The 26,077-nt window shown below is 37.1% G+C and overlaps 6 protein-coding genes across 8 annotated transcripts; 2 read left to right on the top strand and 4 right to left on the bottom strand.

Moving 5' to 3' along the window:
* The first annotated feature begins 803 nt into the window (after positions 1 to 803).
* LOC143449118 (uncharacterized protein C6orf62 homolog) lies at positions 804 to 2,607 on the top strand. The gene is made up of 6 exons (XM_076949193.1): positions 804 to 1,498; positions 1,602 to 1,738; positions 1,832 to 1,921; positions 2,016 to 2,211; positions 2,285 to 2,400; positions 2,467 to 2,607. Exons 1-6 carry the CDS (start codon positions 1,423 to 1,425, stop codon positions 2,533 to 2,535), a joined length of 684 nt encoding a protein of 227 aa, XP_076805308.1. The 5' UTR covers positions 804 to 1,422; the 3' UTR covers positions 2,536 to 2,607.
* LOC143449853 (nuclear receptor 2C2-associated protein-like) lies at positions 2,301 to 3,333 on the bottom strand. The gene is made up of 3 exons (XM_076950180.1): positions 3,328 to 3,333; positions 2,992 to 3,147; positions 2,301 to 2,895 (listed from the first exon to the last, which is right to left on the bottom strand). Exons 1-3 carry the CDS (start codon positions 3,331 to 3,333, stop codon positions 2,563 to 2,565), a joined length of 495 nt encoding a protein of 164 aa, XP_076806295.1. The 3' UTR covers positions 2,301 to 2,562.
* A 1,331-nt stretch (positions 3,334 to 4,664) lies between these two features.
* LOC143449116 (ribosome-recycling factor-like) lies at positions 4,665 to 6,940 on the top strand. The gene has a single exon (XM_076949192.1). The coding sequence runs from the start codon at positions 5,811 to 5,813 to the stop codon at positions 6,648 to 6,650; it is 840 nt and encodes a 279-aa protein (XP_076805307.1). The 5' UTR covers positions 4,665 to 5,810; the 3' UTR covers positions 6,651 to 6,940.
* Positions 6,941 to 6,996: 56 nt separating this feature from the next.
* Positions 6,997 to 8,933, bottom strand: LOC143449852 (equilibrative nucleobase transporter 1-like). Its single transcript, XM_076950179.1, has 3 exons — positions 8,302 to 8,933; positions 7,573 to 7,773; positions 6,997 to 7,379 (listed from the first exon to the last, which is right to left on the bottom strand). The coding sequence occupies exons 1-3, from the start codon at positions 8,843 to 8,845 to the stop codon at positions 7,195 to 7,197; spliced, it is 930 nt and encodes a 309-aa protein (XP_076806294.1). The 5' UTR covers positions 8,846 to 8,933; the 3' UTR covers positions 6,997 to 7,194.
* A 1,879-nt stretch (positions 8,934 to 10,812) lies between these two features.
* Positions 10,813 to 16,795, bottom strand: LOC143450251 (alkaline phosphatase-like). The gene is made up of 11 exons (XM_076950711.1): positions 16,172 to 16,795; positions 15,216 to 15,329; positions 14,966 to 15,087; positions 14,218 to 14,392; positions 13,821 to 13,996; positions 13,155 to 13,362; positions 12,861 to 13,013; positions 12,511 to 12,690; positions 12,130 to 12,282; positions 11,731 to 11,875; positions 10,813 to 11,171 (listed from the first exon to the last, which is right to left on the bottom strand). The coding sequence occupies exons 1-11, from the start codon at positions 16,239 to 16,241 to the stop codon at positions 10,907 to 10,909; spliced, it is 1,761 nt and encodes a 586-aa protein (XP_076806826.1). The 5' UTR covers positions 16,242 to 16,795; the 3' UTR covers positions 10,813 to 10,906.
* A 3,141-nt stretch (positions 16,796 to 19,936) lies between these two features.
* LOC143449969 (alpha-ketoglutarate-dependent dioxygenase alkB homolog 3-like) lies at positions 19,937 to 25,876 on the bottom strand. Of its 3 annotated transcripts, none has more exons than XM_076950328.1 (6): positions 25,361 to 25,458; positions 25,019 to 25,127; positions 24,914 to 24,948; positions 24,487 to 24,727; positions 21,844 to 22,053; positions 19,938 to 21,284 (listed from the first exon to the last, which is right to left on the bottom strand). In XM_076950328.1, exons 1-6 carry the CDS (start codon positions 25,372 to 25,374, stop codon positions 21,108 to 21,110), a joined length of 786 nt encoding a protein of 261 aa, XP_076806443.1. In that variant the 5' UTR covers positions 25,375 to 25,458; the 3' UTR covers positions 19,938 to 21,107. The 3 variants fall into 3 exon arrangements, with proteins under 3 accessions (XP_076806445.1, XP_076806443.1, XP_076806442.1); XM_076950327.1 differs by lacking the exon at positions 25,361 to 25,458 and adding an exon at positions 25,658 to 25,876 and having other exon boundaries at positions 19,940 to 21,284; XM_076950330.1 differs by lacking the exons at positions 24,914 to 24,948; positions 25,361 to 25,458 and adding an exon at positions 25,658 to 25,815 and having other exon boundaries at positions 19,937 to 21,284.
* Positions 25,877 to 26,077: the final 201 nt, after the last annotated feature.

Raw genomic sequence — 26,077 nt, 5'->3', positions numbered from 1 at the left:
TGAATCAGTGTGATGAGTAAACTATTAGACATGTATGTTGATAAATCTTGTGCTTACAGCTGCCACACTTTCCACTATAGCAGGAACCTAGACTTATAAAGAGTTACCTTACTAAATTAGGTTAAGAGCTTATATCATATGTCTGTATAGACGTGTATATAAAGAATACAGTGCTTAATTATCCACACCTCGTTTAACCGACATTCGATACTATGGTTGACTGATGAACGAGCTTTATGATGTAACAATACAATAAAACAAATGGACTGTGAAACCTTCTGCAGCTTTAAATGTACAGTGTGTTTGATGTGGCCTATTCTTATTAATGTTGTTGTACTTGCATGTTATTGTATCTTTAAAACTTAACTGTAATCTTATAACTTTTTAACTCTTATAACTAGTTTGAGATGGCTTCATATTCAAAAGGCAACATGAAATGTAAAATGATTGTCTCATCTCTTGAATATAACTACAGTATAAGAATTCAATTATCCATTCAGATTTCTAAAAAAATGTCCCAATTAGACCGGATAATAATAATCAAGGAAGCACCATACATTAGTTGCATTTTGACCCCCTATTGAGGTCCCAAGGTGGATGAATTAACGGAAATCTACCGTAAGATGTCTAGCTCGATATAAATTATATCATGAAAACTAAGTACCGAACTGCGTTGTCACACATGCGATTTTATCTGTAAGCCTCGGTAATTTTTTATGTTTAGGAATAAGAAGTTAGATTTTCACATTTACTCCGTTATTGAAGCTTGATAATAATAATGATTTTGAAAAACTTAAACCAAGTGGCATCACTGTTTTCACAGAGCAAAGAAGCTTATGGTGTAATTATTAAGTCACTACATTGCAATTTTAAGAAAAATGTCAACATTTGTAAAACTTCTGAAGAATGTCACCGAACCGTCAGTGGATTTGTTGTTACTTCCATATTCTACTTGCTAATGAAGAATTGATGTTCAAATCTGTCCGCCTTTACTGAAGTTGTTAAACGTCCAGGAATTGGATTTCATCATCACACACAAGCTGTCAAATTCAAAGCAGCAAGTCAAATTGCTTTTCGTTTTGTTTTGATTCTGGTCATCATGGGCTATCAAGAAGAAAGAGCATCCTAAGACCAAAGAATTTGACTATTTCTACACAAATTTTTCTGCTCAATTTTAAGTCTTTGAAGTTTAATCTATTGATCCCGATTACAACTTGTTAAAGATCAACCTCCTTACTGCCAATAACAACATGTTGCAGCTGGTTCATTCCAGTCCAAAGCTCAAAAATTAACAATAAATAGTATACCACATCAAAACAAAGAAAAAGATCTTTGTCAGACTGTACATTGCCAAAAGGAAATTTTTTCACATATGCAAGTCATTTGGAAAGAATGTAAATAATCATTCTGAATTCGTTAACCATGAGCTGCAAAACTAGGAAAAGTATTGTAATGCAAAGGTTAAGAAGACGCCTGACATTGAAGTCTGAACCTCTTGGTAAAACTGTTTTGCCTTATGTTATTTGCTTCATGTTAATTATTCAAACATAGTGTTACTTTGAAGTGTACCTATTATGTGCTTAAATGAAATTTTTTCTCAGCTGACCAATTTGAATTTCGTGTATATGTGGCATTTGTCTTCAAAGACTCAAAGAAGTTGCCCATTTTGTACAGAGCCACCGATATTGTTCCTGTAATGACAAGCAACTACGAGTCAACTATTATGAAAGCGGCAGAGGTGCTATGTTCATGCAAATATAATGTTTTAAATTACTATCTTTGTTTATGATCTGCGATTTCACTGAGATTCAAGTTTGTTTTTAAATCACAGGAATCAATGTTTTCCATTGATAATGGAAAAAATTTACTTGACAAGGATACAGTACAGTTGCATGCCTCTACATATCATCACTTACATGAGGTACAAATTAATAGGTTAAAAACCCAGCTAAGCAGCTTCTGACCGCTGATCAACCTAATGCTATGGCACATGTTAAAAACGTGTTCTTATGCAGGGTGTCTCCACTTCTGTGCCATCCATGAATTTCTTATTATGGCCCAGGAAAGATATCGACCACATAACTTGTGCCGTATTCTCTCGCTGGAAAGATGATCCGGGCGCAACATTTCAGCATATACAGCAAGAGTTTAGGATTTATGCTCAGGATTATGAATGGCAAATAATGCAAACAAGCCATCAACAATCAAGTGGTCGGTAGTTATTGTCAAATGCACGTTTTGAAGTGTATTTTTTGTGGTAATTTCCTGTTACTTTTTCCATTAGAAATGATGGTGTACAATGCTGATAATTCAGTATTTTTATTGGTTCAAAATAACCACGCATCTGAAAAGAGGCCTCACCATTGCACTTTATCAAGCTTGTGTCTGTTTCTGCCACAGGTAATACAAAGATACACAAATTAGTCTTTTGCATATTTCTCTAAATTCATGTTTTATTGTTTTTAGTCAAAGTTGTTGCTGTGGGACACAACAACAGAAGATGACATTGTGAGGTCGTTTGCCAAATACACCTAGATTAGGTGTATTTTTGCTTTTAGTTTTTCACTTGTCAGATTGTATTATATCAATGTAATAAATTGTTACTCTTCCGAAAAAGTCTGTTGTGTGTTGGAAATTTATCTCTAACAACTTCATTTCCACAGCTTCTTGGTTAGCAGCAGAGGATTCTAGCATAAATTTTAATTTGAAAACTTGCTTTGAGTTTACATCCTCTGGATAGCACTTTGTAGCAGCAATTATTTTGCTCTTCTCATCTAATGCATTAATTACACACTCGCGACAACTGAAGCCTCCTTGAAACTGGAGAATGAGCTCATAGTTTGTAGTTACATCGTACGATTTTCCCAGACGAATTTTCAACCACTGTATATCACCCTGAAAGTATTAAAATAATATTTTGACAGGTAGCTATTTTTCTCGGTTATAATGATACAGCTGGAACATTAATTTGTTAAATGTTAGACACATTACTTGATCTGAATTCCAACATGTATCCTCATTTTGGTCAAACATCATTTGCTTCCCATATTGCTTGGTATCTCGATTTAGTACAGAGCTCACTCTGACTTTCATGTCATTGCACAAAATTGACATGTTAACAACAAGTTCAACACTATTGCTTTCCAACTATGCTCAAACAAATGCCAGTGATTATTAATGCAGTTCCAAGTAGTTGTCCTGTTATGACCAACAAACACATTTTTTAAATTTATTAGCCTACAGTATATTGCGTAAAAATAGATATATCATTGTATCATACATATTATTGTTAATATATATTTGATAACCTATACGCTTGATAATTACTTGCATAGACTGTTTCCCCGAGAAAACTTCCAGTTATGATTGTTACTACCAATGTAAGTGAATTTGCAACAGGAACAGCAACTGAAATATCTGGATTGTCATGCAGAGTAAATATATTGCATTAAACCCTTCACCATCAAGCCATTTTACAATATTATTGTATTCCAACAAACCATACAAGGAAAAGTTAATATATTGGTAAGCCCATTAACACTAAATTTTTACCTGCTTTATGTAAAGCCAAATAATACACGAATGACCCACACTGGTTGAGAAACAAAGGTGCCACACACTTCCAGTTAAAAAACACAAACTTTAACTTTGCTTTTAATTCTGCAAACTTACTGCTACTATGGATATTCTCTATACCACTTCCACCACGCTTTAAAAAAGGATTTGTACTACCCCAAAGTACAGAAGCAAACACTAATAAACAAAAGTGGACAAACATGTTTAACACAAAAACATTCTTCTACTTGTCAAAGACACTTTTTTCTCAAAATTCTATAAAAATCAAAATGTACAATTTAAAAAAAAGCAGTAGCATAAAAACTGCAAAAAAATAAACATTTCCAAGTGACTATTTTACCATATGTAGGTCACGCAGCCTGTTGTTAAAGATAGGCGGTTAGGTTAGGAAAATAAATGTGGATTCTAGCCATTTAAGGTTTTATTGAAGTTAGATTTAGATCAGAAGGTAGGTTTAGGTTAAGAAGAAACTGTGAAAAGTAGCTTTGAATACACGACGTTTTATGGTGAAACAGTGGCAGCCTTAAAATTTACTTCTAACTGGACACACTGGTTAGGCTATGTGATGTGGCACAAACTATCAAAAACAACAGGCCTAATTATGATAATGGATAGCAAATCCATTTCTATTGAAAGCATTAGTTACAACAACGATCACTATGTTCACAGGGAAAATTACCGACACAACATTAAAACGGCGGAAATGCTGCACGGAACCTAAAAAATGTTGAACACCTTTACCAAATCACGAAAAATGTAGACTGAGTAAATTGAATTTCTTACAGGGAATTCCCCACTTTGTCTTAAGTAAAGATTTAAAAAATTGTAATTGGCATTGTCATAATATTAACAGTAAACAGGTTAAAACATGACTAAAATATTGTATGAAATAGCTTCGATGTTTTGTTTTGTAGTTAAGTAAAGTATTGAGCAAAGTATTACTACATTAAAACAATCAGAACAAGAAGTATCCGTGAGGGGGCGATCCAGTGCACTGCACAAGTTGCAATTAGCATTTACCGCTACGTGCGTGTGGCTATGGCACTATTTTTGCCAGTTGCGCATAGATGTTTCTAATTTATATAATATTGAACAGGGCTTTCAGAAATATACTATAGATATTAAATCAACCTTAAAGCTATGTACTAATCCAAACGTGGCTGGCGTAAGTTTCGGTATTTTCCTATTTGACATATCTCTACAGCTTACTTCGTGTTAACCTATAGTCCTACTTCTATATCTGTATGTGAGACCCAGCGTGCATTTAGTGCGATGCTTACGGCGAAGGGTAGTTTGGCACAGTGTTGTAATGACTCGAATCAAAGTCGAACATGACTGGGATCACGTTATGACAACTGTATCGGCAAGAAAGACAAGTTTAGGCAACAAAAACGGTTAACTTTCTAAAAAATTATAACTTCCTTTATAAAGTATCAACCAGACTAATTTTTAGACATCTATGATATTGACATTATAGTAACTGATTTAAAGTGACGCATGTAGTATGACTTCAGAAGTTCAAGACATCGACTAATATGACTTGGTTCAAATCACATTTGAAACTGACTTGAATTTTCTCGAGAAACAGCTTAACTTGCATTGAGTCACAACTCAAAATGTATTTGTTACAACCCTAGTTTAGCGTACAATACCAATATGCTAATGATGTTGTGCCAACCAAAAAAAAATGAGACACTGTGTTCTTTTTCACCTAAACAAGAGAAAAATGCAAGAGCAAAGTAAATTTGCTGTCGCCATAGCCCATGGTTTCAACACGGTTGTACTAAAACGTAATTTTATCAGTGCCATGCCGAGTTTATTTCGCTTGACTTTAGGTCACACTAATGATCTTTGGCGTAACTAATGTGAAACGTGGCAAAATTTTTGTCTTTGCACACACGATTTCTTGCCGAAAACTGCCATATGCCTTCTCTTAACCTTACCACCTGTTTTTAACATTGGGCCACATAAGTTACTTCAGTGAAATGGTCACTTTATACCTATATAATATTTTAGTACTTATCTAACAAATTAATTTTTAAATAAACGTATAGCTCAATTGATTACATCTGAAACAGTTGATTTATTTTTTATTAATTTCTATCATATGTAACTGCTACCTTTAAAATTATTGGTAATCACACCATTTTAATTCTTTTTGTGTTTCCGTGTTTGTGAACCAGACTTAGTGTGTCATCTCAGGTTTTATTGATGTTTGCTCTGATGAACCAACAATGGCTCGTTTTATGTGCTCTAAAATTAGTCAACCAATCAAGAGCTTGTACAATGGAACACAAATAATTCCAAACTTGATATCTACCACGTGTATTTTTACAAGAATTAGACCTTTGTTTATGGTGGGGGATATGAAACTGATTGTAATACCAAATTTACTGAAAAATCTAAACAAAGCAGGTGTCTACCAAATACAGATATGCTCCATAAGCACTGGTATCATTTTACGGAAAAAGAAGTCTCAACATTCCACTAAAATCCAAGAAATTGTTCGACCAACTGATGTGGAAGATGTGGTAGATTTAATTGCAATACAAAATAATATGAAAGAATGTCTTCACCAGCTTCAGGAGGATTTTTCTAAAGACTTTAGGGTTGGTGCAGACTTGAAGAAGTTTGAAAACTTACAAATAAGTGTTGAAGGTGAAGAATATGCTTTAAGCGAACTAGCCCAGATCACAAAACAGCCACCTCACACAATAACAGTAGACCTATCAAGCTTTCCGGAGTATATAAAAACTGTAGATCATGCTCTTCGTGGAGATAAACTAAGTTACAATCCTAGTATTACTGGTACATTAATTAAAATTCCAATACCCCGAGCAACAGGAGAACATAAAACTGCTGTGGCTAAGAATGCCAAGCAAAGATGTGGACAATGTAAACTTGAAATTCACAAAATTGTGAAAGAAGTTGAGCATGCGCTTGTTCAAGAAAAGCACACAAGTAAAGACACATCGGATGTGATTAAACAGCAGATTAAAATCTATTCAGATCATTACTGTTTACTTGCGGATTCACTATACAAGGGCAAGGAAAAAGAAATTTTGACACGTTGAAGGTTTGTTTCTCTTGATGTTAAATATGTTTTCTTTGACCATTTAACTCTGTTTTGTGCACCTAGATTTGTTTGTTTAAATCATGCTTTTTATATGAATGCAGTTTTGATTAAGACAATGTAGCAAAAACGTGCTTTTGCATTCTGCGTTTTCATTGTTTTGAACCATATTGTCATAACTGTTTGCTAGACTGGCAATTTTTTATAAAATTTCGCTGGAGTTATTTTCCCATTGAGGTCAGCTATCAGTTCTTACTACGTTTACTCCATTCAAAGTCGCCCTGGAATATAAAAGACAATAATCTTCTGCAGTAGTCTCTGCAATAATAGAGAGATGAAAGAAAAATGTTGGACGCCCTTGTACGGAAACGGTGGCATACATACAGTCGAATAAGAATAGTGCCGAGCCAGGTTAGCCAAACCATTTTTAAAATTTGTGCACTAAACTTTAAGCTTAAATCAACCTCGAATAACAACTTTCTTTGAGCATGTTGTTAAGTCTTTACTGGCTGCTTTGTACAGAGTCAAAAGTATTTTATTGATAATTATTTTGCATCTTCATATTCAGCATGAAATCTGTTTACTCCAGTTCCTTTTCGAAATATTGCGTAAGGATGAATTAATGTAGCAAGCGCCAAAATTGCCAGCGAAATATTTGCGACAGTAAAATCACCTTGCATTGTGGATAGTGACAAATTCAGAAGAGGATACTGTAAAAGCTGTACTAAACCTGTAGAGGTTGGGGTCGTTTTAGGATGTAGAGGTTGATGCCGACAGATGCAGATACAGAGTTTATCGGTCTTAGCTTACGTTACGTTATTGACTTAGTTAACCTACTACATTAGTATCTGACTCTATTGTTGCGTGCGGTTAGAATTCTCTAACCTTTCTGACAGCCGAACGTTCGTATTATATTATAAAACATTCCACAAAACATTCCAGCCCAAACAGTTTTCCATAATATTCAGCTGGAAAAGCAGTTGCAATAAAACCCCAATTGCCACTATACAAAAATGATCGAAATACAATATATGCAGATAAGGTGAAGTATTGTAAAGGCAAGATTGGGATTGTTTTCGTAACCAAAGAGCTTTTACTGATGCAATTTTTTGGCTTAAGTTGTGCTTTTCAAAGTGGTTTCGTAACGCGTCAGTCATGAGGCCTGGTATAGCAGTGATTAAACCACCTGTCACAAGCAAAATTGAAAACACATGCATGAATTCTAACTCTTTTGCAACTACAAAGTTTTCCAGCCAAGCTTGTAACGTTCCAAGAAAAATGGCATCAATTAGAGCCAAAGCACTAAACTGCATTGTATTTGTCCAAAATAATACTGATTTCATGCAAGATCTGAAAGATTTGGATTGTTGTGTATGTTGATTAGAATTATGTGATATAATATTTAAATTGCTTTCATCAAGATTCAGGACCTCGTTAACGTCGGTCATGCTGCACCCGACAAAACATGCATGTCCTAAGATGCGATTACCCATGTCAGCTTCTGTACTTTCTTTGATAGGGGACAACTTTTTTCGGGGCATCAAAAAAAATGTGCGAATATGAATTATACAAGTAGAGAAGCATAAGCTTTTTAAAATAAGCTGTGGGCTAACCCCCTTATTGTACAAGTATTTTATTAAAGCAAAAACAACAGTTGAACAGTCCATTTATGATGGCGATGATAAAAAATCTGTACTTCACAGACAAATAAGCAAGCTGAATATTGGAGATGAGTAATAAATTCCCAGCTATGGCTATACAAATTGAAGCAGGATAGATCAGGATTGCCAATACTGAGGAGGAGATAGCAAGCAAAAGTACACCAGCAAGAATGCGAATCACCCAAGTTCCAAACTTGTCAAAAATGTATCCAGAGAAATACACAGTCACGTAAAACACCGACAGTGCAAGGGTAAAAGCCAAGTTCAGCTTTTTTTCTTGGTCCTCGCAAAACGAGTGAAGAACGTTTGCAAGTGCCATTTCGTTTGAATGCAATGTAGTAAACATACCAGCAACTGATGTAATATTGGTCGGAGAGGTATTAGCTGTTGCTAAACTCGTAATGATGCAGTTTTCTCCAAAATACCCTTCTTCTTTCAAAACGTGTACATAAGCTGGCCAGCCGTAGATAATTCCGGAAAACAGTACTACTTCGATGCAGCCTGTTATAAGACTAACTACTTCTATTGTTCGCATTTTATAAACGCTATTTCTATTATACAAATTGTATGCTTGTCTGTAGTGGACTGCCTTTGCCAAACCATATTTCTACCTTACCGGTACGTCAAAAGTCAAAACGTAGCTAAGGAAATATCAGATTAATTATCTACAGAATGTCAACATTAAGGTCTAGAATAAATTTTCTTCACTCTGTGTCACTGTAGGAGAGCGTTAATTTGTAGGATAAGAAATATGAAGTTAACGAAATGGTAACCCACACACATCGTAAGTTGTATCGCGTATTTATTTATTTAAGCATTTTCAAATAGAGAAAATATATAAGAAAACTAATTTATCTGATACCAAAAAGCACTATATTGCCCAAATAAATGCTGTGGTTTTATCTTTGGACTAAAAAAGCTTTTACATACTCAATTCTGCAACAATGCAAGGAACGGTACGTAGCCTTTACGTTTTCGGGTTCTTGCTACAGAACCAGCGTATTTTTTGATCGATTTGGTGTTTTCGTTTTGGGCTTTTCGTGAAATTAGTATTAAAATGGTATAGGCCTACATGGAATAACTATGTTGGTGTTATTGCTTTGCCTAATTCTGTTTGCTAACATAGGATGGTAGGTTCCTTCTTATTTTACGTTTAAAACTCACGCATAGCGATAAACATAACATAAACTCATGACTTGCATTTTGAGAAAATATCGAGTTTAGACTGCATTTATCAAACGGCATGTTTGTTCAGCAAAATTAACTCTTCTCTTGGTCCGAGGCTTACGTTTTGTAGCCAGAATAAAATTACATTGCAACAAACTCAAGCAAACGGATGGCTAATACAAGAATGAAACGGTAGAAGGAACTTGTACGTAGATGAAGTGTTGGTTAGCATACCAGGAGTTAAGCAAATAGACACTTTGATTTACGTTGATTCTCATTAACAAAGAAACAGATAACATTCTAGCTTATTCTTGAACCGCTAGTGCGTGTCACGTTCTGAAATTCTTTTTAAATATCAATTGATAGGCTAATCTAATACTCAGGTCGCCACTTACAAGAATTACAAGTATCATATACACAACTTGCAGTCACATTAAACTGCCAATGATAACTTTAGCGGTCAACGATCACCACATGGCGGCGCTAACTCACTCGCCAATAAAGTCTGCGACGACAAAGCACCATAGCCTATTGCTCACTAACTCAGATATCCTATCTCGGCCAAAGTGAGAGCTTCATATACAACCAGATTTGACGAAAGAAGACAACAGTAACACGTGACTGCTATCTAACTAGTACATGAAAGAAGTACGTCATCACCCTTATAGATTAAATGCGAAGTGGGTTGTTAAAAACTGATTACGCTATTGCATCAGCGCAAGAGGTGTTTTTATCCTGGTTACAAGATAATGCAAACACAAAAAGCCATTAAATGCAAAAATTCTATACAAAAGCGATTATTGTCACGAAATCGAATATCAATGAACAATGTTGCAAATCTTGGAGTTTGTCAAAACGAGGAAAAGGCAGTTCGTCAAATAAACATGTATAGGTATACGAACACGAGTTGTTACAAGCGTTTTGCAAGGATTCATAATTAAGATAGAAGATGAGAAAACTGGAGCGAACCCATACCTTATTTGGGAAAAGGAAATGAGTTTTTGCAATAAGGTTATTTACCGTGAAGTAAGATTACTCAATAAACTGTAAAACTGTGCAATGATTCAAGTGAGTCGGTTGCATCACATAACCAGAAGATTTTATGATGTTAGTCATAGTTGCGACCAAAGCAAACCACAACGTCGGGTAATCGTTATTATTGCTGTTTTTCTGGTCAAGGATCCCTTGAAAGCATTATCTAAATCTGCAGACGAATTATACACACAGTTTCGGAACTTTTGCCCTATAAGTTACGTACAAGCAAGAAGCAACGGTAATTTCATTGTGACAAGAAATGCGAGAAACAGAATTAAGTGATTGAACGGAAATCGAACGTATGCTTTTATTCGGTTGGATGTTGCGTCTCCGATCGGTGCAACAGGTAGCTAGCAGAAATATTTAGTTTACTTAAAACGCCGAAAATAGGCTGCTAGAGCTGGCGGCCATCTTCACACTGCTGCTGTGCAACGTAACCACGTCTGCTGTTCTTCTTGTGCAAGAGAATGCCCATGATGATGACACAAGTAAAAAGAATGATGAGTAACGCGAATTGAACGTTTAAGGCGGTCGATGTTTGCGCTCGATCCAAATCCATGCCCAGGAAGTTGTTTGTCTGATACATCGGGATACGTTTGTCTGATTTATCGGGATTTTCTTCACAGTGGCCGCGGTCAGATCCAATGCAAGCGGCATATCTGAAAACGAACATAAACTCTTTCAATCGTACCGCAGTTATATGAGACCAGGTATGTTTAACCAAAATAATTTACTGCGCCAACAGTGACGTCTTTCTTTAATGATGGCAGCTCGTTCAACAGCTTGTAACACATGATTAAGTCCGTAAGATTATAAAGTAAAAATAACTTTAGATTATGCAATACTTAAGCACAAAGCAGATCATGACAAAACGTTTTAGGATAACATCGATTTGTTTTGGTCAATTTCCACAGGCAAGAGTGTTTTGGACAACTGTTAGCTACTTATTATGTTATAGAGAATAGTTGTCATTACTGGGCATACGTCACAACTAAAAGCCCTAATTGGGCCGCAATTAAGCTAACGGTAATACCGTGTTGTCATCTGGAATCCAACTGTTTAGAAATGTCTTCTGTATATGGATCTATACCGTGTACCACTGAGTGTTAGTTTGGATTATGCAACATACTAACTATTTACACCTTTCCACTCGATGCTGTTTAGACATATATCAAATCGCAGTTTGCGTACAACCAAAGAGACTATGGGAACGTTCACCTCATTGCATATGCAATGTAGCTCTGTTGATGGACACCATGAAAGAGATGAGACATCGGACCACGGGCTAGAATTATCACGTCATCACCACCGTGCGATTCTGATTTCAGGGGAACTGACGTCTGATGACGGTAGTTAAGGTCACCTATGATTCAACAATCAATAGAAGTTAAACTACTGAACCGAGGAAAGTAGAAAAGGAATCGAGAATTGTTTCCTGCAAAAACGCAAAACTTTGTCGTACAAAGTTATAAACTTCAACCAATGAAGTGCTTTTTTTATCAAACTAAGAGAGAGTAAGGTTATAGTTGGCTTGCAAACCCAATGTCGAACAAGTTTGCTTGCTATTTTGACTTATACAAACTCGCACAAGAAATGCGTATAATTGGTTTACATTACCGGTGGCAACTCCGGTAAGGTTCTCTCTGTGATGAGGACCCATCTCGTCATACGTTCTCGTTCCTTGGTAACCTTCTCCGTTGCCGTAACTGACAGAGGTGTAGGGTTTGCCATCGTGGGCTAATTGAACTTCGCCATTCCACTGAACGAGACCTGAAAAGAAAATCCGCTTTTCACTTTGAGTAAGAATAAAATAGCAAAACTATTAGAAAACAATGGTAGCAAACGCTTCGTTTCTATATTTTGAAAGATTATTATCAATGCTAAATTAGATCATGCAAACAGTTCGTATATATCCCTTTCTTTCACCGTTTCCCTTATAATGAAAGTATCAATCCAAATTTACGTTGAACAAAATACACTCCATCTGAATAATCCTACCCCAGATCGGAGTTCCACGATCGGTGTATCCCCCAAGGTTGAAAGTGTGACTGTGGTCCGCCGTCACTATGATCAGTGTATCGTCGTCTGACGTCATTTGAACGGCTTTTTCGATTGCGTCATCAAACGCGACTGTATCACGCAATGCTTTGTAAACGTGGTTTCCGTGGTGACCATGATCTATTTAAAATTTAAATGAACCAAATTTTTGGTTTGAGCTCAAAATTAATATTAACTTAAATTTGAATAGAATTAGAACTTGAAGTTAGAATTAAAGTTGTGATTTTTGTTTTAGTTTGTTTATCTTTAGTTGTTTTGCATTGACTGCTGATACATTATAGCCTACTTACCAATTCTGCCACCTTCCACAAGTAAAAAATATCCATTTGAATTCTTGCGTAAGATTTCGATCGATTTTTGAGTCATTTCAGCAAGAGAGGGTTCGCCGGCCTCGTCCGATTCTCTTTCCGCTTCATATTGCATGTCGGATGGTTGGAACAAACCTAGTAATTATACGCAAAAAATATGGCAAGTTTGAGCAATATCCAAAAGCGTACAACAAGTAATTTAGCTGCAGGAAGATAAACATACTGTATCCGCTGCAAAATTTTAGGATTTGGATAAATAAATGGGTTTGCATTTACCCAGAAGACGGTCCGTTTTTTCCGGATTAACTAAATCGAATTGTTCCTTGTTCCAAATGTATTTCGCGTTTTGACCGTTTTCCACCTGTTTCTGTTCCCATTTGCTAATCAAATCCTGCCCGTCCAAACGCGTATTGGCCTCTGTCGAATACTCGGGGTCAAAGGTTGTATTGGGTTGAAAATACTTTCTCCCTCCCCCCATAGCAACCTAAAAATAGAAATAAATAGGCCTACATTATTTTCCACAATTTTTGAACTGTTGAAGGATGTTTGTGCAATCAACTTACTTTAAGGAACGGTTGAAATTCGCTATAACAACGATTGATAGTAAAACTTCACATTAGAAAAAAAAAATTGATCGTTTACATAAGCTATTTTTGTTGAATGATAAATTCTGTAATTAGAATTTATAGAAACATCGATATATGTTTTTAAGCTATTCATATTTTGTTTGTGCAATGTACCGACAATAAAGTTAAAGCGGTTCAGTTGGTCGGTTCCTTTGAAATTAAACAGATCGAAAAGAAAAACAAAAGGCGCAGTCATCCGAAGGGCGATTACTACATGCGTCATCAAGGCCCCACACATGGCGTTTACGTATCACTCAGGGAACACCACGCGCATGACGTAACAAGAGGTATGTTACAACAACAGGCTAGATCATACCGTAATCATGTGCGAACTGTCAAAAAACTGTTGAGCGATGTCTCTGCAACCGTTTTTACGAGCATCCTCAGAGAGCTGAGCATCCCCATACCACTTCCGACTTGCTGTATGTGCGTAGGCACCTGCTGGGGTTGCGTGGTTGATTCTGGTTGTGGTCACGATTCCCGTCGCTTTTCCTGTGAAAGCGATGTAAAGACTTTAAATTTGTTACTTTTCAATTTCGTTCTAACTCAATCGCTTCAACGTTATCAATGTAAAAGTCAACGACGTTACACGTAATGTCGGTGGCTCAAAGAAACAAGTGTCAGCTTACATTACAAGCCAATATACTGTAAAGACCAAAAGTTGTAGAGAAAACTAAACGTTTAGAGTTTAGACACAGAGAAAAAAGACTCACCATCCTCGTAGGCGTCTACAAGCACCGACTTTACTTGGTTCCCTTTTTCACTCCCACAAACGTCCTTCCTAGCTTGACCAGACAGTCCGAGCGTGTAAAACATCGCCTTAACTCCACATAGGTAAGCAGTAGCGGTGCTCGCTGAGTCCGCTACTTGTCTGTCCACTGAGTAGGTCTGTGAAATGGCCATGTCATAGGGCAACCGAATTTCAACAAGTTTTTGTTTTGCGTCATCGTATAAATGCATCGAAATGTAATGGCTTTTTACAAAAAGTAGAAGGTCTATAATTTGGTGGCCAGATTTTATTATTTTTATTTTATGTGTCTTTGGCTGATGGATAACTTTATTTAAATATGAAACAGGTCTTTGCACATAGAATTAACACAGCCTTGTGGTATATAGGCTGCTCGGTGAGCTCATATTAATTATAAATTACAGTTGTTTTCATTTCGTTCGCCATTTTCGTTGAGCTTAATGTAAAACAAACAAGCTTATCATTTGGACCACCTACTGCTGTTTACCGCGAAGATGATCCCATTAATTTTGTTCTGTAGGAAGGTATACTCACAAGCGGTTAATGTACATTTAACAGCCGGTAAAATGGCGTAGCGTAATTAAGAACTGAGAAATATTGAAACAAGAAAGAAGACGAATCAATCGAACTGAGCAAGACGTAAAACAGCCACAAGCCTTTTGTTATCTTCAGGGTTAGGTCGCCCAAAACTTTTGAAGTGCTAACTAACTGACCTTTGATAGACCGGCGTGATGAAATTTATCCATCGCGAGAACTGTTTCCTCGCCACTCTTGTCCTGTAGCTGACCTTTCATTATTCTTCCCGCTGTTATGGTCGCTACACTCATCCCGTCGCCTTCGGAGAAATTTAAAAAATGTTTCTTCATTAACGGAATAAAATCGGGAAGTATTTGAATATTGTGTGAATTACAGGCTAATGAGATTTTCTTGAATAACATCTATCGGAAAATATAAGGAAGTTACCTAAAAAGAGAATGACGTTTTTTGCTTTTTTCTTGTTCGGTTCTTCAACTTTCATGGCCGCCAGTAGCTCTTCCTTTGCAAGATTTTGCCAGTATTCCGGAGTTTCTTCTTCATCTTAGCAAAAAACTTATTTTTATTGTGTGGAAAAATTACCTTTCATAAGATTTATCACAATTTGTAAAGTGCAATGCATAGTGTGACTTGTGATGTCAGTTGATAACTTCCTATATTGCTATTAATCTGTTTGCGAGATTTCAAAAACAAAGTTAGGACTTCCCCATTACTCGCTTTGAAAAATAGATGTCAACATTTCTCCGGTTTGTGGCGTATAGGCTCCAATGTAACCGCCTATCAAACCTTTATAGTTGTATAAATTGCCTGTGTTTTCCTTCCGGAAACCATGATGAATCCCGTGTGACAAATTTAGGTTACCTTCTGTTCCACCGCGTTAGATTAATACATTGCTTTTGTTCAACGCCTATAGCGGAAAGCAACTAAATGGTGAGTTGCAAAAGTTTAGGGATTATGCCTATGACTATGATTATGGATTATTATGTTTAGGGATTATGATTTTCCATTATTCAAAATATGCACATAATATAGGCCTATTCACTATATTACATAACAGCTTATGTTATTATGGTGGCGACCAAACGAACCTATCATGGTGATATTTTAACAATATCCCTACCACGCTTGACCGCTTCCAGCGTTCGAAAATATACCTTGGGCATCCGTGTATTGGTGAATATATGCAAAATTTTAGTTGTTTCATTGTTGTTTTGAATACAATTAGCGCGAGCGCTGTATACAATTAGTTATCCACAAAAGTTATGTGGAGTTAAGTTAAGCTACAGGCAAATGTTTGCAAAGTGTGTACGTAGGAATACTCCATCGTTGTACCCTTGGATATCATATTTACATCACGCATACACATACCCTACAGCTGTACCAACCTGTCCACGCTTTTCCTTCACACGTGATGAATAAAGTCAAGATACTGCAAATCCACAAAATTTTGTCCATTACAGCTGTAAACCGTTTAAATTCTTTTCAAAAGTAATTTAAAAAGTCCCATCAAAAACAAACTGATTTGCTTAAAAACCTATAAGGCTAATTCTGAAGACAATTATGTTGGTCAATATTCTATAGGGCAGACGTGGGCAAACTGCGGCTCGCGAGCCGCATGCGGCTCTCCGGCATGTTTTTTGTGGCTCTTCTAGTCGAATCGTAAAATTCCAAAAAATGTAAAGGCTACCAAGAGTACCGTTTATGAAAGTTTCTGTGTAGTTTTTCTTTATTTAGGCCAGCATTTCGTTTATGACGTAACACTAGACATCGATTCCGACATTGTTTTCAGGTATAGATTCTATACTCTATGGCAAAGGTTGTCAAAATGCACCTCACCAACATGTTTTTATGGGTCTTTTAGTTAAAAAGTAATATCCCAAAATGACTACTAATAGTATAATAACCAAATTGACAATCATTACTGATTTTGCGGCTCGCTGGTGTTTATATTTTTCCGCAAGTGACTCTTTCATTGAACAAATTTGCCCACCCCTGCTATAGGGTATTTTAGTCTGAGGTCAAGCAATGTTTCCTGAGGTCGATTTATTGTTACAGGTCTATACCAAAATTGAAAGGCTGCCACTTTTTCACCAGAAAAAATGGTGCGTTGAAAGCTGTTTTTCATAATTTCTTGTCAGTCTATTAAGTAAAATGTTATAAAATAGTAACCTAAACCTTCCTTCTAATCCAATTTAACTCCAATAAAATCTTAAATTATAGCTAAGATCAACTTTTTGCATACCAGTCCTCCTAACCTCATGCACCGCCTATCTTTAACAACACGTTGCGTGAACTATTTACAGTGAAATATACACTCTCAATTTTATAAACTGCAATACAACAATTAACCATAACTTTAAACGTAGGCCTACTTGTAAACCTAAATTTAACTACAGTATTTGTTTGCACTTTGGCCGTAAGTTATTTCACCTCTGCCTTCAAACGCAACTTGAAAGGGAAATGGCAGTTTCGAAAAATGTTTGTTATAAGGCAAGCGCAACTGCACACACGCCTATATAATTGTTAAGGTAAATTGTTTGTCGCACAAATCCGCCACGACCATTGGACCGATAAGATTTCAGACAAACGCGAAAATCTCACACTTGAATGCACACAGAAAAGGCCAGCAAACATGGGAGTGGAATCCTCAAACAAACCAACGTTTTGCCACTTCCTCAAGCTATGCTTCAGTAAAACGATAAAGCTTGGAGTCCTGACACGTGCAACGTCCTGTCTTTCTTTTCAACCGCAAAGGTGGCATTTTGAACTGACACTGCTGCAGGTAAAGCACTTTACTCACCAACCATACAAAATGTGAAAGAAACTTTGGTTCAAACCGTGGAAAAAGAGTCCATCAATCTTGCCTGCCTATTGGTTCAAAATCACTAATGAGGATAACCATTGCTTCTTTTATTTTCTGAAAAGCGAGTAAAAGGCTCCATTCCCGGAGCCCTAGCGTATTTTTAGTGTTTAGCGTCCCTTCGATTGGCAATACAGCGATCTGTACGGACTTGAGTCTTCATAAAGTCACACTAAATTAGAAGCGTCACGGAAATCGCTGTTTGAATATGAAAATTGCTATTGAAGCAGTGTTGTGGAAAAAGAACGGACAATAAATCGTAAGCTTAATCCTTGTATTGGAGGAAGTCTAATTTGCATGACTTAAACTTAGCGATGATTCCTCATCGTTCAAGCACTGGTTGCTTCTGTGATTCACTTTATGGGTCATGATGCATAGATTTTTCGTTTCATATAGGTTATCCTGTTTCCGCAACCGATACGACTATTACAGCGATATTACTGTATTTTTATATTCCTTAATTGTGGGTAAACCGATAATAAACAACAAGGGTCGGTATAGCGGCTAATATGCACCGTTAAAAATGGCGAAAGTTCGCTTTGGACCCAGAATTTCAGGGGCAAATTTCAAAAGCTTTTCAATTTCACACAAGTTACCATGTAAAATCAGCAGACTTCTCGAATTCATTAAAACGTCGCTTTATTTCGAAATTTGTATTTCACTGTGAAAAAAATCGTCTAGGTTGGTTATTCGTAGTTTTCGCTAGTAGCATGAACTTGGACACAGTCGAGCTGGTAGTAAAATGAAATCGTATTCAAAAAAAATCTGCAATAATCTAAGCTAAAAGATTTACCCCTTCCAACTCCTGAAACTAAACAGTATGCGAGAAAGGGCGTCAAAAATCGTCACTTTTTACACTTTCAACCAAAAATGGAAACAGTTTACGGCACAAACGATTACGTACCTGGCTGGACTTGGAGTGAGGGCGAAAAGTAAATCGGGAAATGGAAACCAAGATCTCTAGGATTTATAGTATCACGATTTGCAATGGTGTATAATCTCTTGTAATGAGGTGTGCATGGTTCTTTAAAATATTAAATTTCTTTCTTTTTGTTTTTAATGAATGTTTTAGTAGGCCTAAGTGGCCTGTCTTTTCCATATGCCAAAATTTAAGCAGCTAGAAAGGTGGGGCCCGGGGAACATGCCCCACTAGCCCCTATGGTAATCCGTACTAGCTATTTTTTTAAATGTTGTTGATTCATTTTAAATAATTAGGTTTCCACAATAAATTGATCTAAAAATAATGAGTAATGACGTTGCGCTATAAAAACATTTGCTGGCCCGGGATGGAGCCGATAATGTTTCCACAAAGGATTGTTGCACGTTAAAAGTTTAATGGCAAGGTCTTGGCTCGGCTGTGGTAGCCTATATGCTTACAGTAATTTGGGGGTCCAAGGGAAAATGAAAACAAGATTATGGTGACCGCTGACATGAACTTAGCATATTTATCGAAATCGGCATTACTGGGATCATGCGAAAGTTATGGTATTGCGTCGTATGACATCATATCACTGCATTTTCTTTGACATGTTGCTCCCTTTATTAAACCTGTAGCGTCCCGCTTACCAGCTCCAGCTCTGACCGGTACACCGCAAAAAATATTTTACTTCTTCAACGCACGGTTCCTTACAGCTTTTGAGGTGTCGTGTCGATCATATCTCTTTGCTTGTAACTAACCAGCGGCAGGCGATGATTACCTCCGCTACAAACCAAAGTGGTTTTCACATGATTAGTTCTTGGTCCGCTGTTTCGAGCAAGAACTTTCCAGGCGCCGACGTCAATTCTCGTCGTGAAGAGGCACAATTTTTTTATTTTTCCACTGCCTTCAGCAATGCTACCAGTGATCTCTGGCTCAGTATAATACTACGGTTTGACATCTTTCCAAGGCAAAGAGTATAATTATCTTCAATCAACAGTTAGATCCTTTGCAATCTCAAAGCTATTATGTAACAGTTCAGGTCCAACCTTTTCTGGATGGCTATCACATGAAAGTGACCGTTTTGCACGTTCCCATTTCCAGTCCCACACAAAAAATACGATTTGCAACCTATAGATTAATCTAACTCGTAAACGACATCTAGCGTTAACATAAGCAAGTTTCGGATTCAACTTGACCGCGCCTTAACTATCCCGTGAAAAAATTTTGCAACATATTTCCCATTTCTATAAATTCGTAAATTCTCTCCTGTGTCGTTCTACTTTCTCAATACTGGAAATGAATTAATACGTTGTTGGGTTTTTCAGAAATTGTGTTAAACAAACACTAACAAAGTGCTTATTCTAATTATTTATTTATCTATGGTACTTGTTGCAGCCAAGTTAAACATAATTCTGTACTTAACGACGTTGCTGGAGAAGTCATAACCGTAAATCAGTAAATCAAGTTCAATCTAAACAGGCAAAAAGCAAGAGCAAAAGCCAACTAAGGGTGGTTGGACACAAGAACACATTTCTAATCTGTCTCGGAATGACACCTTACTATAAGCTTATTAGAGAAACTAAACTCAGAGAAAAGAACTTTATCTGAAAACAATGAAATGCAACAAAAGCGGACCACGCCAGGTTTGGTTTGAAAGATTTTGCAGCGTGTTTTTATTCGTTTTATACTTATTTTGAGTTCACGTGAGAATTCAGGTTCCGGACATTCCTACAACCTAGACTTCAAAAACGGGGTTAACGGCAAATTAGCGACACGATGGAAAAATACAAATCGACTAACAGAGGTCGTTGAAAACGCTCTGACGTAACAGGACCGGAAATTTCGAAATCGGTGAAAGTTTGAACTTTGAACAGAGACTTTTCCAACAACGTGCATAATCGTTGGTTGATGAACTTTTGATACAACCGAAAAACTTCATTGCAAACTGACGATGGCTATTAGCACAAGATAAGACAATGACCGGCAAAATACCCACAAAGAATCACACCAGGGTTTAACAGTGTAAATTATTATGCGCTTATGCTATAGAATGCGGAACTTGAAACTCGACTTGCATTTCGCAAGAAAAACTGCCTTTTCCAGCAGATTTATTGACATGAGGGCCATGATAATGAAACGGCTGAAGAGGTTACATTGATAGAAACCAATAAAAGTCAATGCACAATGTGTTCGTATTCACCATGCAAAATACATCGTAACAGAAGCCAAATATGAACTATATAAAATTTAAAGGCTCTGGGTTTAACGACTTTAGAACCAAGAGTTTAAGCTGCCTCACCTTCAAAAGGAGTGTAATATACGTTGTTACCATTACACCACGCTTGGTTTGAGTTACAGTGACTATCGAGGAAGACTGTTTGTATACAGTAATTTTAAGCAGAATACGGCGTTTAGATTTCAGCAATCCAGGGCATGACGTAAACAAAGTATGCCACGGACTGTAGTACGTTTAACCGTTTAATATACCGTGGTTTGACACCGAACCATCGCATGAACCCGACAACCTTTGTTTAGACACAGCTTAACGTGACGGATGCATGGTACGAAAAGTTAAGTTTATTCGTGGCTTCCTGTCGTGGTACTCCTTCGGCACCCGATGCTGCCAGTCGTGCTGTGTGGCGCCGAGCATGAGAAGAAGGGTGCCGTGACTCAAGGGAATTCGAAATTGTTGACTATACGTGAAATCTCCGTTCGCCACCTGCAAATACTTGATGTTATTACTTCTTATTCGTGAGTGCTTGTGTAAATCAATAGTGGGGCGATGTAGCAGTGTGTGGTCATTTCCGTGCGGGATAGTCGCACTGACGTATATACAAACCACAGCAATAAACATCGCAAAGAAATCCACAACCGGTACAAATCATTAAATTGCTGATATTAGTATAGCCGGGAAATCAGTACAGGGTGATATTGAAGAAAGAGCTCGATTGAGCTTATTAACCCACGAAGAAAATTTTGTATAACGAGGAAGTAGCCGGTATACAGTCTACACTCTACAGACTACAACAAAGTATTGTGGGCGCTTTTTATGCCTCAAAGCTTGGCCAGTAAGCGGAAGCCTGGGCTTTTAAAAAAAACAAATCACAATAAACTTAGACTAGCTTGAACACAACTTGATGCCTGATGCGGAAACAGACGCAAATTTAATATGTAGCGAGTATAAAACAAGAGCGCAACGAACATGAAAGTTTACGACCCAATTACTGACCTGTGAAAAAAATCGAATTTTAAATGTCATGGTCGGGCGGTCAGCTTACCGTTGCCGGAATTTCCCGAAGATCAAAGTTTCTTGTGTCGCCAAAAGATAACGAAGCAATGGGAGGACAATTTCCAAGGGCTGGTTCGCTGTCAGTGTGCCAGTCGACGCTGTCGTGGCCATCTCTGTAAAAATTGGCTAAAACCGCGTTGAAGTGAAGTCGATATTCCTGGTTAATTCGGTCGCACAAAGCGGTGAGCAGTGGGTGCCACTACACATAAGATGCAGAAAATAAATAACGATAAATTACATCGTGACAAAAGGAGATAGCGCCCGTGAAATGGCACGGGAAGAGCGACGGGTCTTTTTCATAGAATCGCCCTGCGTTAAAGCGCCAAAGCGATCTCGGTAAATATCCTACGCATAATAAGCAGTAAACAGAACAAACGCGGTGCACTGTTTGCGGTCTGGGAGTCACACGTGACCAGGCTGTGTTATAAGGCAGGAAAACCGTGCATTTCCGGAGCTGTCACGATACAATTAACCCGAGAGCAGAAGCTGTATCTACAGGTCTCGTTGAACGAGAAAAACAGTGCGAGAGAAAGAGTTTACAAGCTACCGTTGCATTTTAGGAAAGCTTTTAAGTGTTCCTGACTGGTAAACAGTGCTATAATGCTGGCGATTAAAATGAAAAGGTAATGTCAGTACAAGAGGCCCTAATCGACAAATGGGATTTACATGCTCTCTTGCAGCATTTCGAGCTTGTGGAATGGGAGCTTACTAACATGAACAATCTCAAGTTGGAAACGCTGGACTTAGATGGCTGTGATTTGGACCATGTACCGGCAGCTATCGCTGAAATAGAATACTATGCTTTTCGGGACATACAAGCGGTCAGTTTTAATGACAACCCGAAAATAGAAAACGCAGATGCGCTCGGAAAACTCACGGATTTACAAGCGATTAATATGTGGCGATGCGGACTGAAAACGATTCCGGCCGAATGGGGGAGCCTGCAAAAACTACGAGTTTTAGGGCTCGGTTGCACCCCCGGTTTGGGCGACTTTAGCCCCTTGAAGAAACTGAATAATATTACTTGGCTTGACCTTGGCGGGTGCGGGTTGTCGGCAATACCAGACGAAATAACACACTTAACTAAATTAATCGTCCTGGCGCTGGGCGACAATAAAGGCATAACCATTGACGACAGTTTGTGTTGTTTTTGGAGTCTGCAAAAGCTTGCATTAAATGGGTGTGCGTTGGAGACAGTACCGAGCGCAATTTATTCGCTTATTAACCTAACCCATCTACACCTGGACAACAATTTATTGGAGACCATTGGCCAGGATATTGTGCAGTTGAAGGAACTTGAAGAGCTGTCAGTGACGGGAAATAAAGACATATGTTTTCCTAAATTACTCAGCAGGTGCGACAATGTGAAACGGATAGTGATAGACGAATCGCTGAATCTTGCCAATATCTCGCATTCGCTACGTCACAAACTCAGATTTGCGCAAGACGACTCGTCAGAATCTCTTAATTCACTTCAAGAGGTGGACGAAGAAGACTACCAGGAATTATAATTGCATACCACTTAGCTATGCAAGCGCGCCATACTGTACTCGGAAACGCAACTATGTTGAAAGTAACCTTGCTTAATGCACGCATTCAGCGTTTCAATTAAGAGAAAAATAACCGTAGCCTTTCAGTTGGAGCAAGTTGTGATGGGTTAAGCAATTTGTAAAAGCTTTGCCAGGCAATTTTTCAGATGATAATGTGACCTTTTCTACTTCATGTCATGCTTTGGTTTAAAATTAATGATAGCCCTATCCCACTAATGAAAAAATTAAATGACACTTCCTCTACGGGTAACAAATGGCTGTTATTAACTTCACTAAGCTAAAAAGTCAGATAATAACAACAACGCCATCCTTGTTTACAATTTTCATTGCATGTACTGTGCAACTGTTACGAATAGGAAGTGGTTTTGTGCTATGCCCGCTTGATCATCAGTCATCATTGTACCTGCTTTTATCAACAGCATGTTCATTTTGTTCTAAATAAGATAAGTTTCATGCCAACGTTTTTCCATGTTTGATAACTTGATAAAGTGTATCTTTAAGCATTTTACAGTGTTGATTTTATCAATTGCCGCAATCATGTGTCTTAGTGAAACCTTATTATAAATACAAGTGCTATTTATAACATGGCGACGTGGGCTGCCCAGTAGATACGTGCACATTCATCACTGGGGTGCTATAAATCATTGCAAGTGGAATTGCTCATACTAATCAAGCTCGCAAGGTAAATAAGACATGTATGTTAATAAGCAAAAGAGCTATATGGCTTATCTCATACGATATGGTTGTGAATGAGATTATACACGCCTAAATCGAAATAAGTAATTCGATACTTCTGACACAGTGAATTGGGCAGCTGAAGTTTAGAAAATTACTTCATTAATGTAGAAAAGCATTGCTGATCTACAAGAAATACTACCAGCACCAGATAAACATTGAGAGCAATCAATACATGATTCGAGAAATACAATTATAACCATTAAAAGAACATCATATTATAAACATTTCATTACATTATATTGTATTGTACTTCAAAATGGTAGAAATATGATAAGTATAATGAGGTGAATTATTGATTCAATAAATCTATCACAAAAATTTTTTGTACAAATACGATCACTTACATGAGGATTAAAAGCTTGTTCAACCCCAGAATAATGATATGGGTGATTACTAAACCATTCTGTAAGGCGAGGCTCCTTATAATCTGGACCGTACTTCAAGTTTTTCTGTTGCTTCCACTGGATTTCATTTAATAACGTCTCAAACATCCAGTCTGCATCATTAGATGCAATAAAATTTGCGTTAAGTATGACCTTTGAACAACCACGGTCCGTCGATCCAAGAATGTGCTCCCCATTTTCCCTAAATATGTAAATTTGAAAAACGAATTTTGTTTGAATGAGATTTAGAAGTTTTGCGTAATGTTTATTCAAAACATGTTATGCAAAGTTGTCGTCTCAATTTGGTTGTGTGTTTTATTTTCGAATTTATAACCTAATCACGTTTTAATCTATTTATGTTGAAATGCATTCATTTAGAGAAAATTACCTCAAGTATTTAAGCTTTGGGGGCTCTTTAAGATCCTGCAAACATGCAATTTAAAAACAAAATGAAGACAAAAAAATCACAAGAACATGCAAATTAATTACATACTTGGGGAGGTACATTTTGAAATGACAAAGATTTGTTGACAACAGTATCAGTTTGCTTTCCAGCCCAACTAATAGATGCTGATTTATGTGTTGATGGTACATCAGTTGGTCTAATATGAATAACATTTGATTAATTAATTATTATTAATCACACTGTAAATTCATACTGAGTTTTCTCTCTAACCTTATGACCTTTCTAATGAAATAAGTTCAGTAAAGAATTGTAACACTGAACCATAACACCAATATATATATATACTTATATAATATATATAGCTATAATATATATGTTATTTATTAAGCTAGCCACAGTAAAACTATTTATTAAGTACCGGTAGCCTACCGATATATAAACATATCCTATCTTGCAGAAAACAACCAAAACTTAGAGCATGCTATAATTTAAGAATACCACTAAATCACATGAAGTTGTTCAGATCTAATGTACAAAGGTAAAATTATTAAGGTAGGCTGCTTATAATTGAAGAGCAAAGTGCAATAACCACCATGGTGCTGTGTACTAGAAGCAGAAAATTGCACACAAAAAAAAAGCAATCACTTTATGCGAGCTTAGGCTTGAGCACAACCATGGTCCAAACAACTACAAAAAGTCATTGGGAAAAATTTATGAAATCATTACCTTTGTGATTCATGTTTTGGTAAAGTTGATCGTCTGGGCGGCGCTGCCCACGATCCTTGAACTCTAAGCGACTTTTTTCTGTTGCTGTTGCTCATGTTTAACAAAAGATAATTATTCGATTCGGTTATCTAGACTAGACACAAGTGAAATATTATTAACGGAGGAGCGAAATAAAAGGGTCACGGCAACCATTTAACAAATACTGCAACAATGGCAGCAAGCGGCATTAGTTGTTATACATTTCAGCTTCACAATCATACTACAGAAATGGCTATCAATTTAGGGACTTCACCGTGATAAAATTTTACACTAAAAAAAATTGTCGACACAGTGCATAAAATTCCTATTTTTTGATAAGGAGCCTGTATGTTTCAGTATAGCTAGCATTAGGTAACATAATGACACAAAACTTAAAGATGC

The sequence above is a fragment of the Clavelina lepadiformis genome, chromosome 3 (assembly GCF_947623445.1).
Source record: "Clavelina lepadiformis chromosome 3, kaClaLepa1.1, whole genome shotgun sequence".
NCBI lineage: Eukaryota > Metazoa > Chordata > Ascidiacea > Aplousobranchia > Clavelinidae > Clavelina > Clavelina lepadiformis.
This window is presented reverse-complemented; position numbering and strand designations above follow the sequence as displayed.

Excerpts from the sequence above, each read along its gene's own strand:
- LOC143450251 (XM_076950711.1), bottom strand. The coding sequence starts at position 16,241 with ATGGACAAAATTTTGTGGATTTGCAGTATCTTGACTTTATTCATCACG. Across the intron at positions 15,088-15,215 it reads AAACGTCATTCTCTTTTTAG|GCGACGGGATGAGTGTAGCG; the intron begins GTAACTTCCTTA and ends ATTTCTCCGAAG. Across the intron at positions 13,014-13,154 it reads AAAAACGGACCGTCTTCTGG|GTTTGTTCCAACCATCCGAC; the intron begins GTAAATGCAAAC and ends TATAATTACTAG.
- LOC143449969 (XM_076950327.1), bottom strand. The coding sequence starts at position 25,752 with ATGAGCAACAGCAACAGAAAAAAGTCGCTTAGAGTTCAAGGATCGTGG. Across the intron at positions 22,054-24,486 it reads AACAAGCTTTTAATCCTCAT|TGGCACCCACTGCTCACCGC; the intron begins GTAAGTGATCGT and ends TCTTATGTGTAG. Across the intron at positions 21,285-21,843 it reads TTCGGGAAATTCCGGCAACG|GTGGCGAACGGAGATTTCAC; the intron begins GTAAGCTGACCG and ends AAGTATTTGCAG.
- LOC143449852 (XM_076950179.1), bottom strand. The coding sequence starts at position 8,845 with ATGCGAACAATAGAAGTAGTTAGTCTTATAACAGGCTGCATCGAAGTA. Across the intron at positions 7,774-8,301 it reads CATAAATGGACTGTTCAACT|CACAACTTAAGCCAAAAAAT; the intron begins GTTGTTTTTGCT and ends CACTTTGAAAAG. Across the intron at positions 7,380-7,572 it reads GCTGGAATGTTTTGTGGAAT|GTTTAGTACAGCTTTTACAG; the intron begins GTTTTATAATAT and ends CAACCTCTACAG.
- LOC143449853 (XM_076950180.1), bottom strand. Across the intron at positions 2,896-2,991 it reads CATGTTGGAATTCAGATCAA|GGTGATATACAGTGGTTGAA; the intron begins GTAATGTGTCTA and ends TAATACTTTCAG.
- LOC143449116 (XM_076949192.1), top strand. The coding sequence starts at position 5,811 with ATGGCTCGTTTTATGTGCTCTAAAATTAGTCAACCAATCAAGAGCTTG.
- LOC143449118 (XM_076949193.1), top strand. The coding sequence starts at position 1,423 with ATGAGCTGCAAAACTAGGAAAAGTATTGTAATGCAAAGGTTAAGAAGA. Across the intron at positions 1,499-1,601 it reads ATTGAAGTCTGAACCTCTTG|CTGACCAATTTGAATTTCGT; the intron begins GTAAAACTGTTT and ends ATTTTTTCTCAG. Across the intron at positions 2,212-2,284 it reads AAGCCATCAACAATCAAGTG|AAATGATGGTGTACAATGCT; the intron begins GTCGGTAGTTAT and ends TTTTTCCATTAG.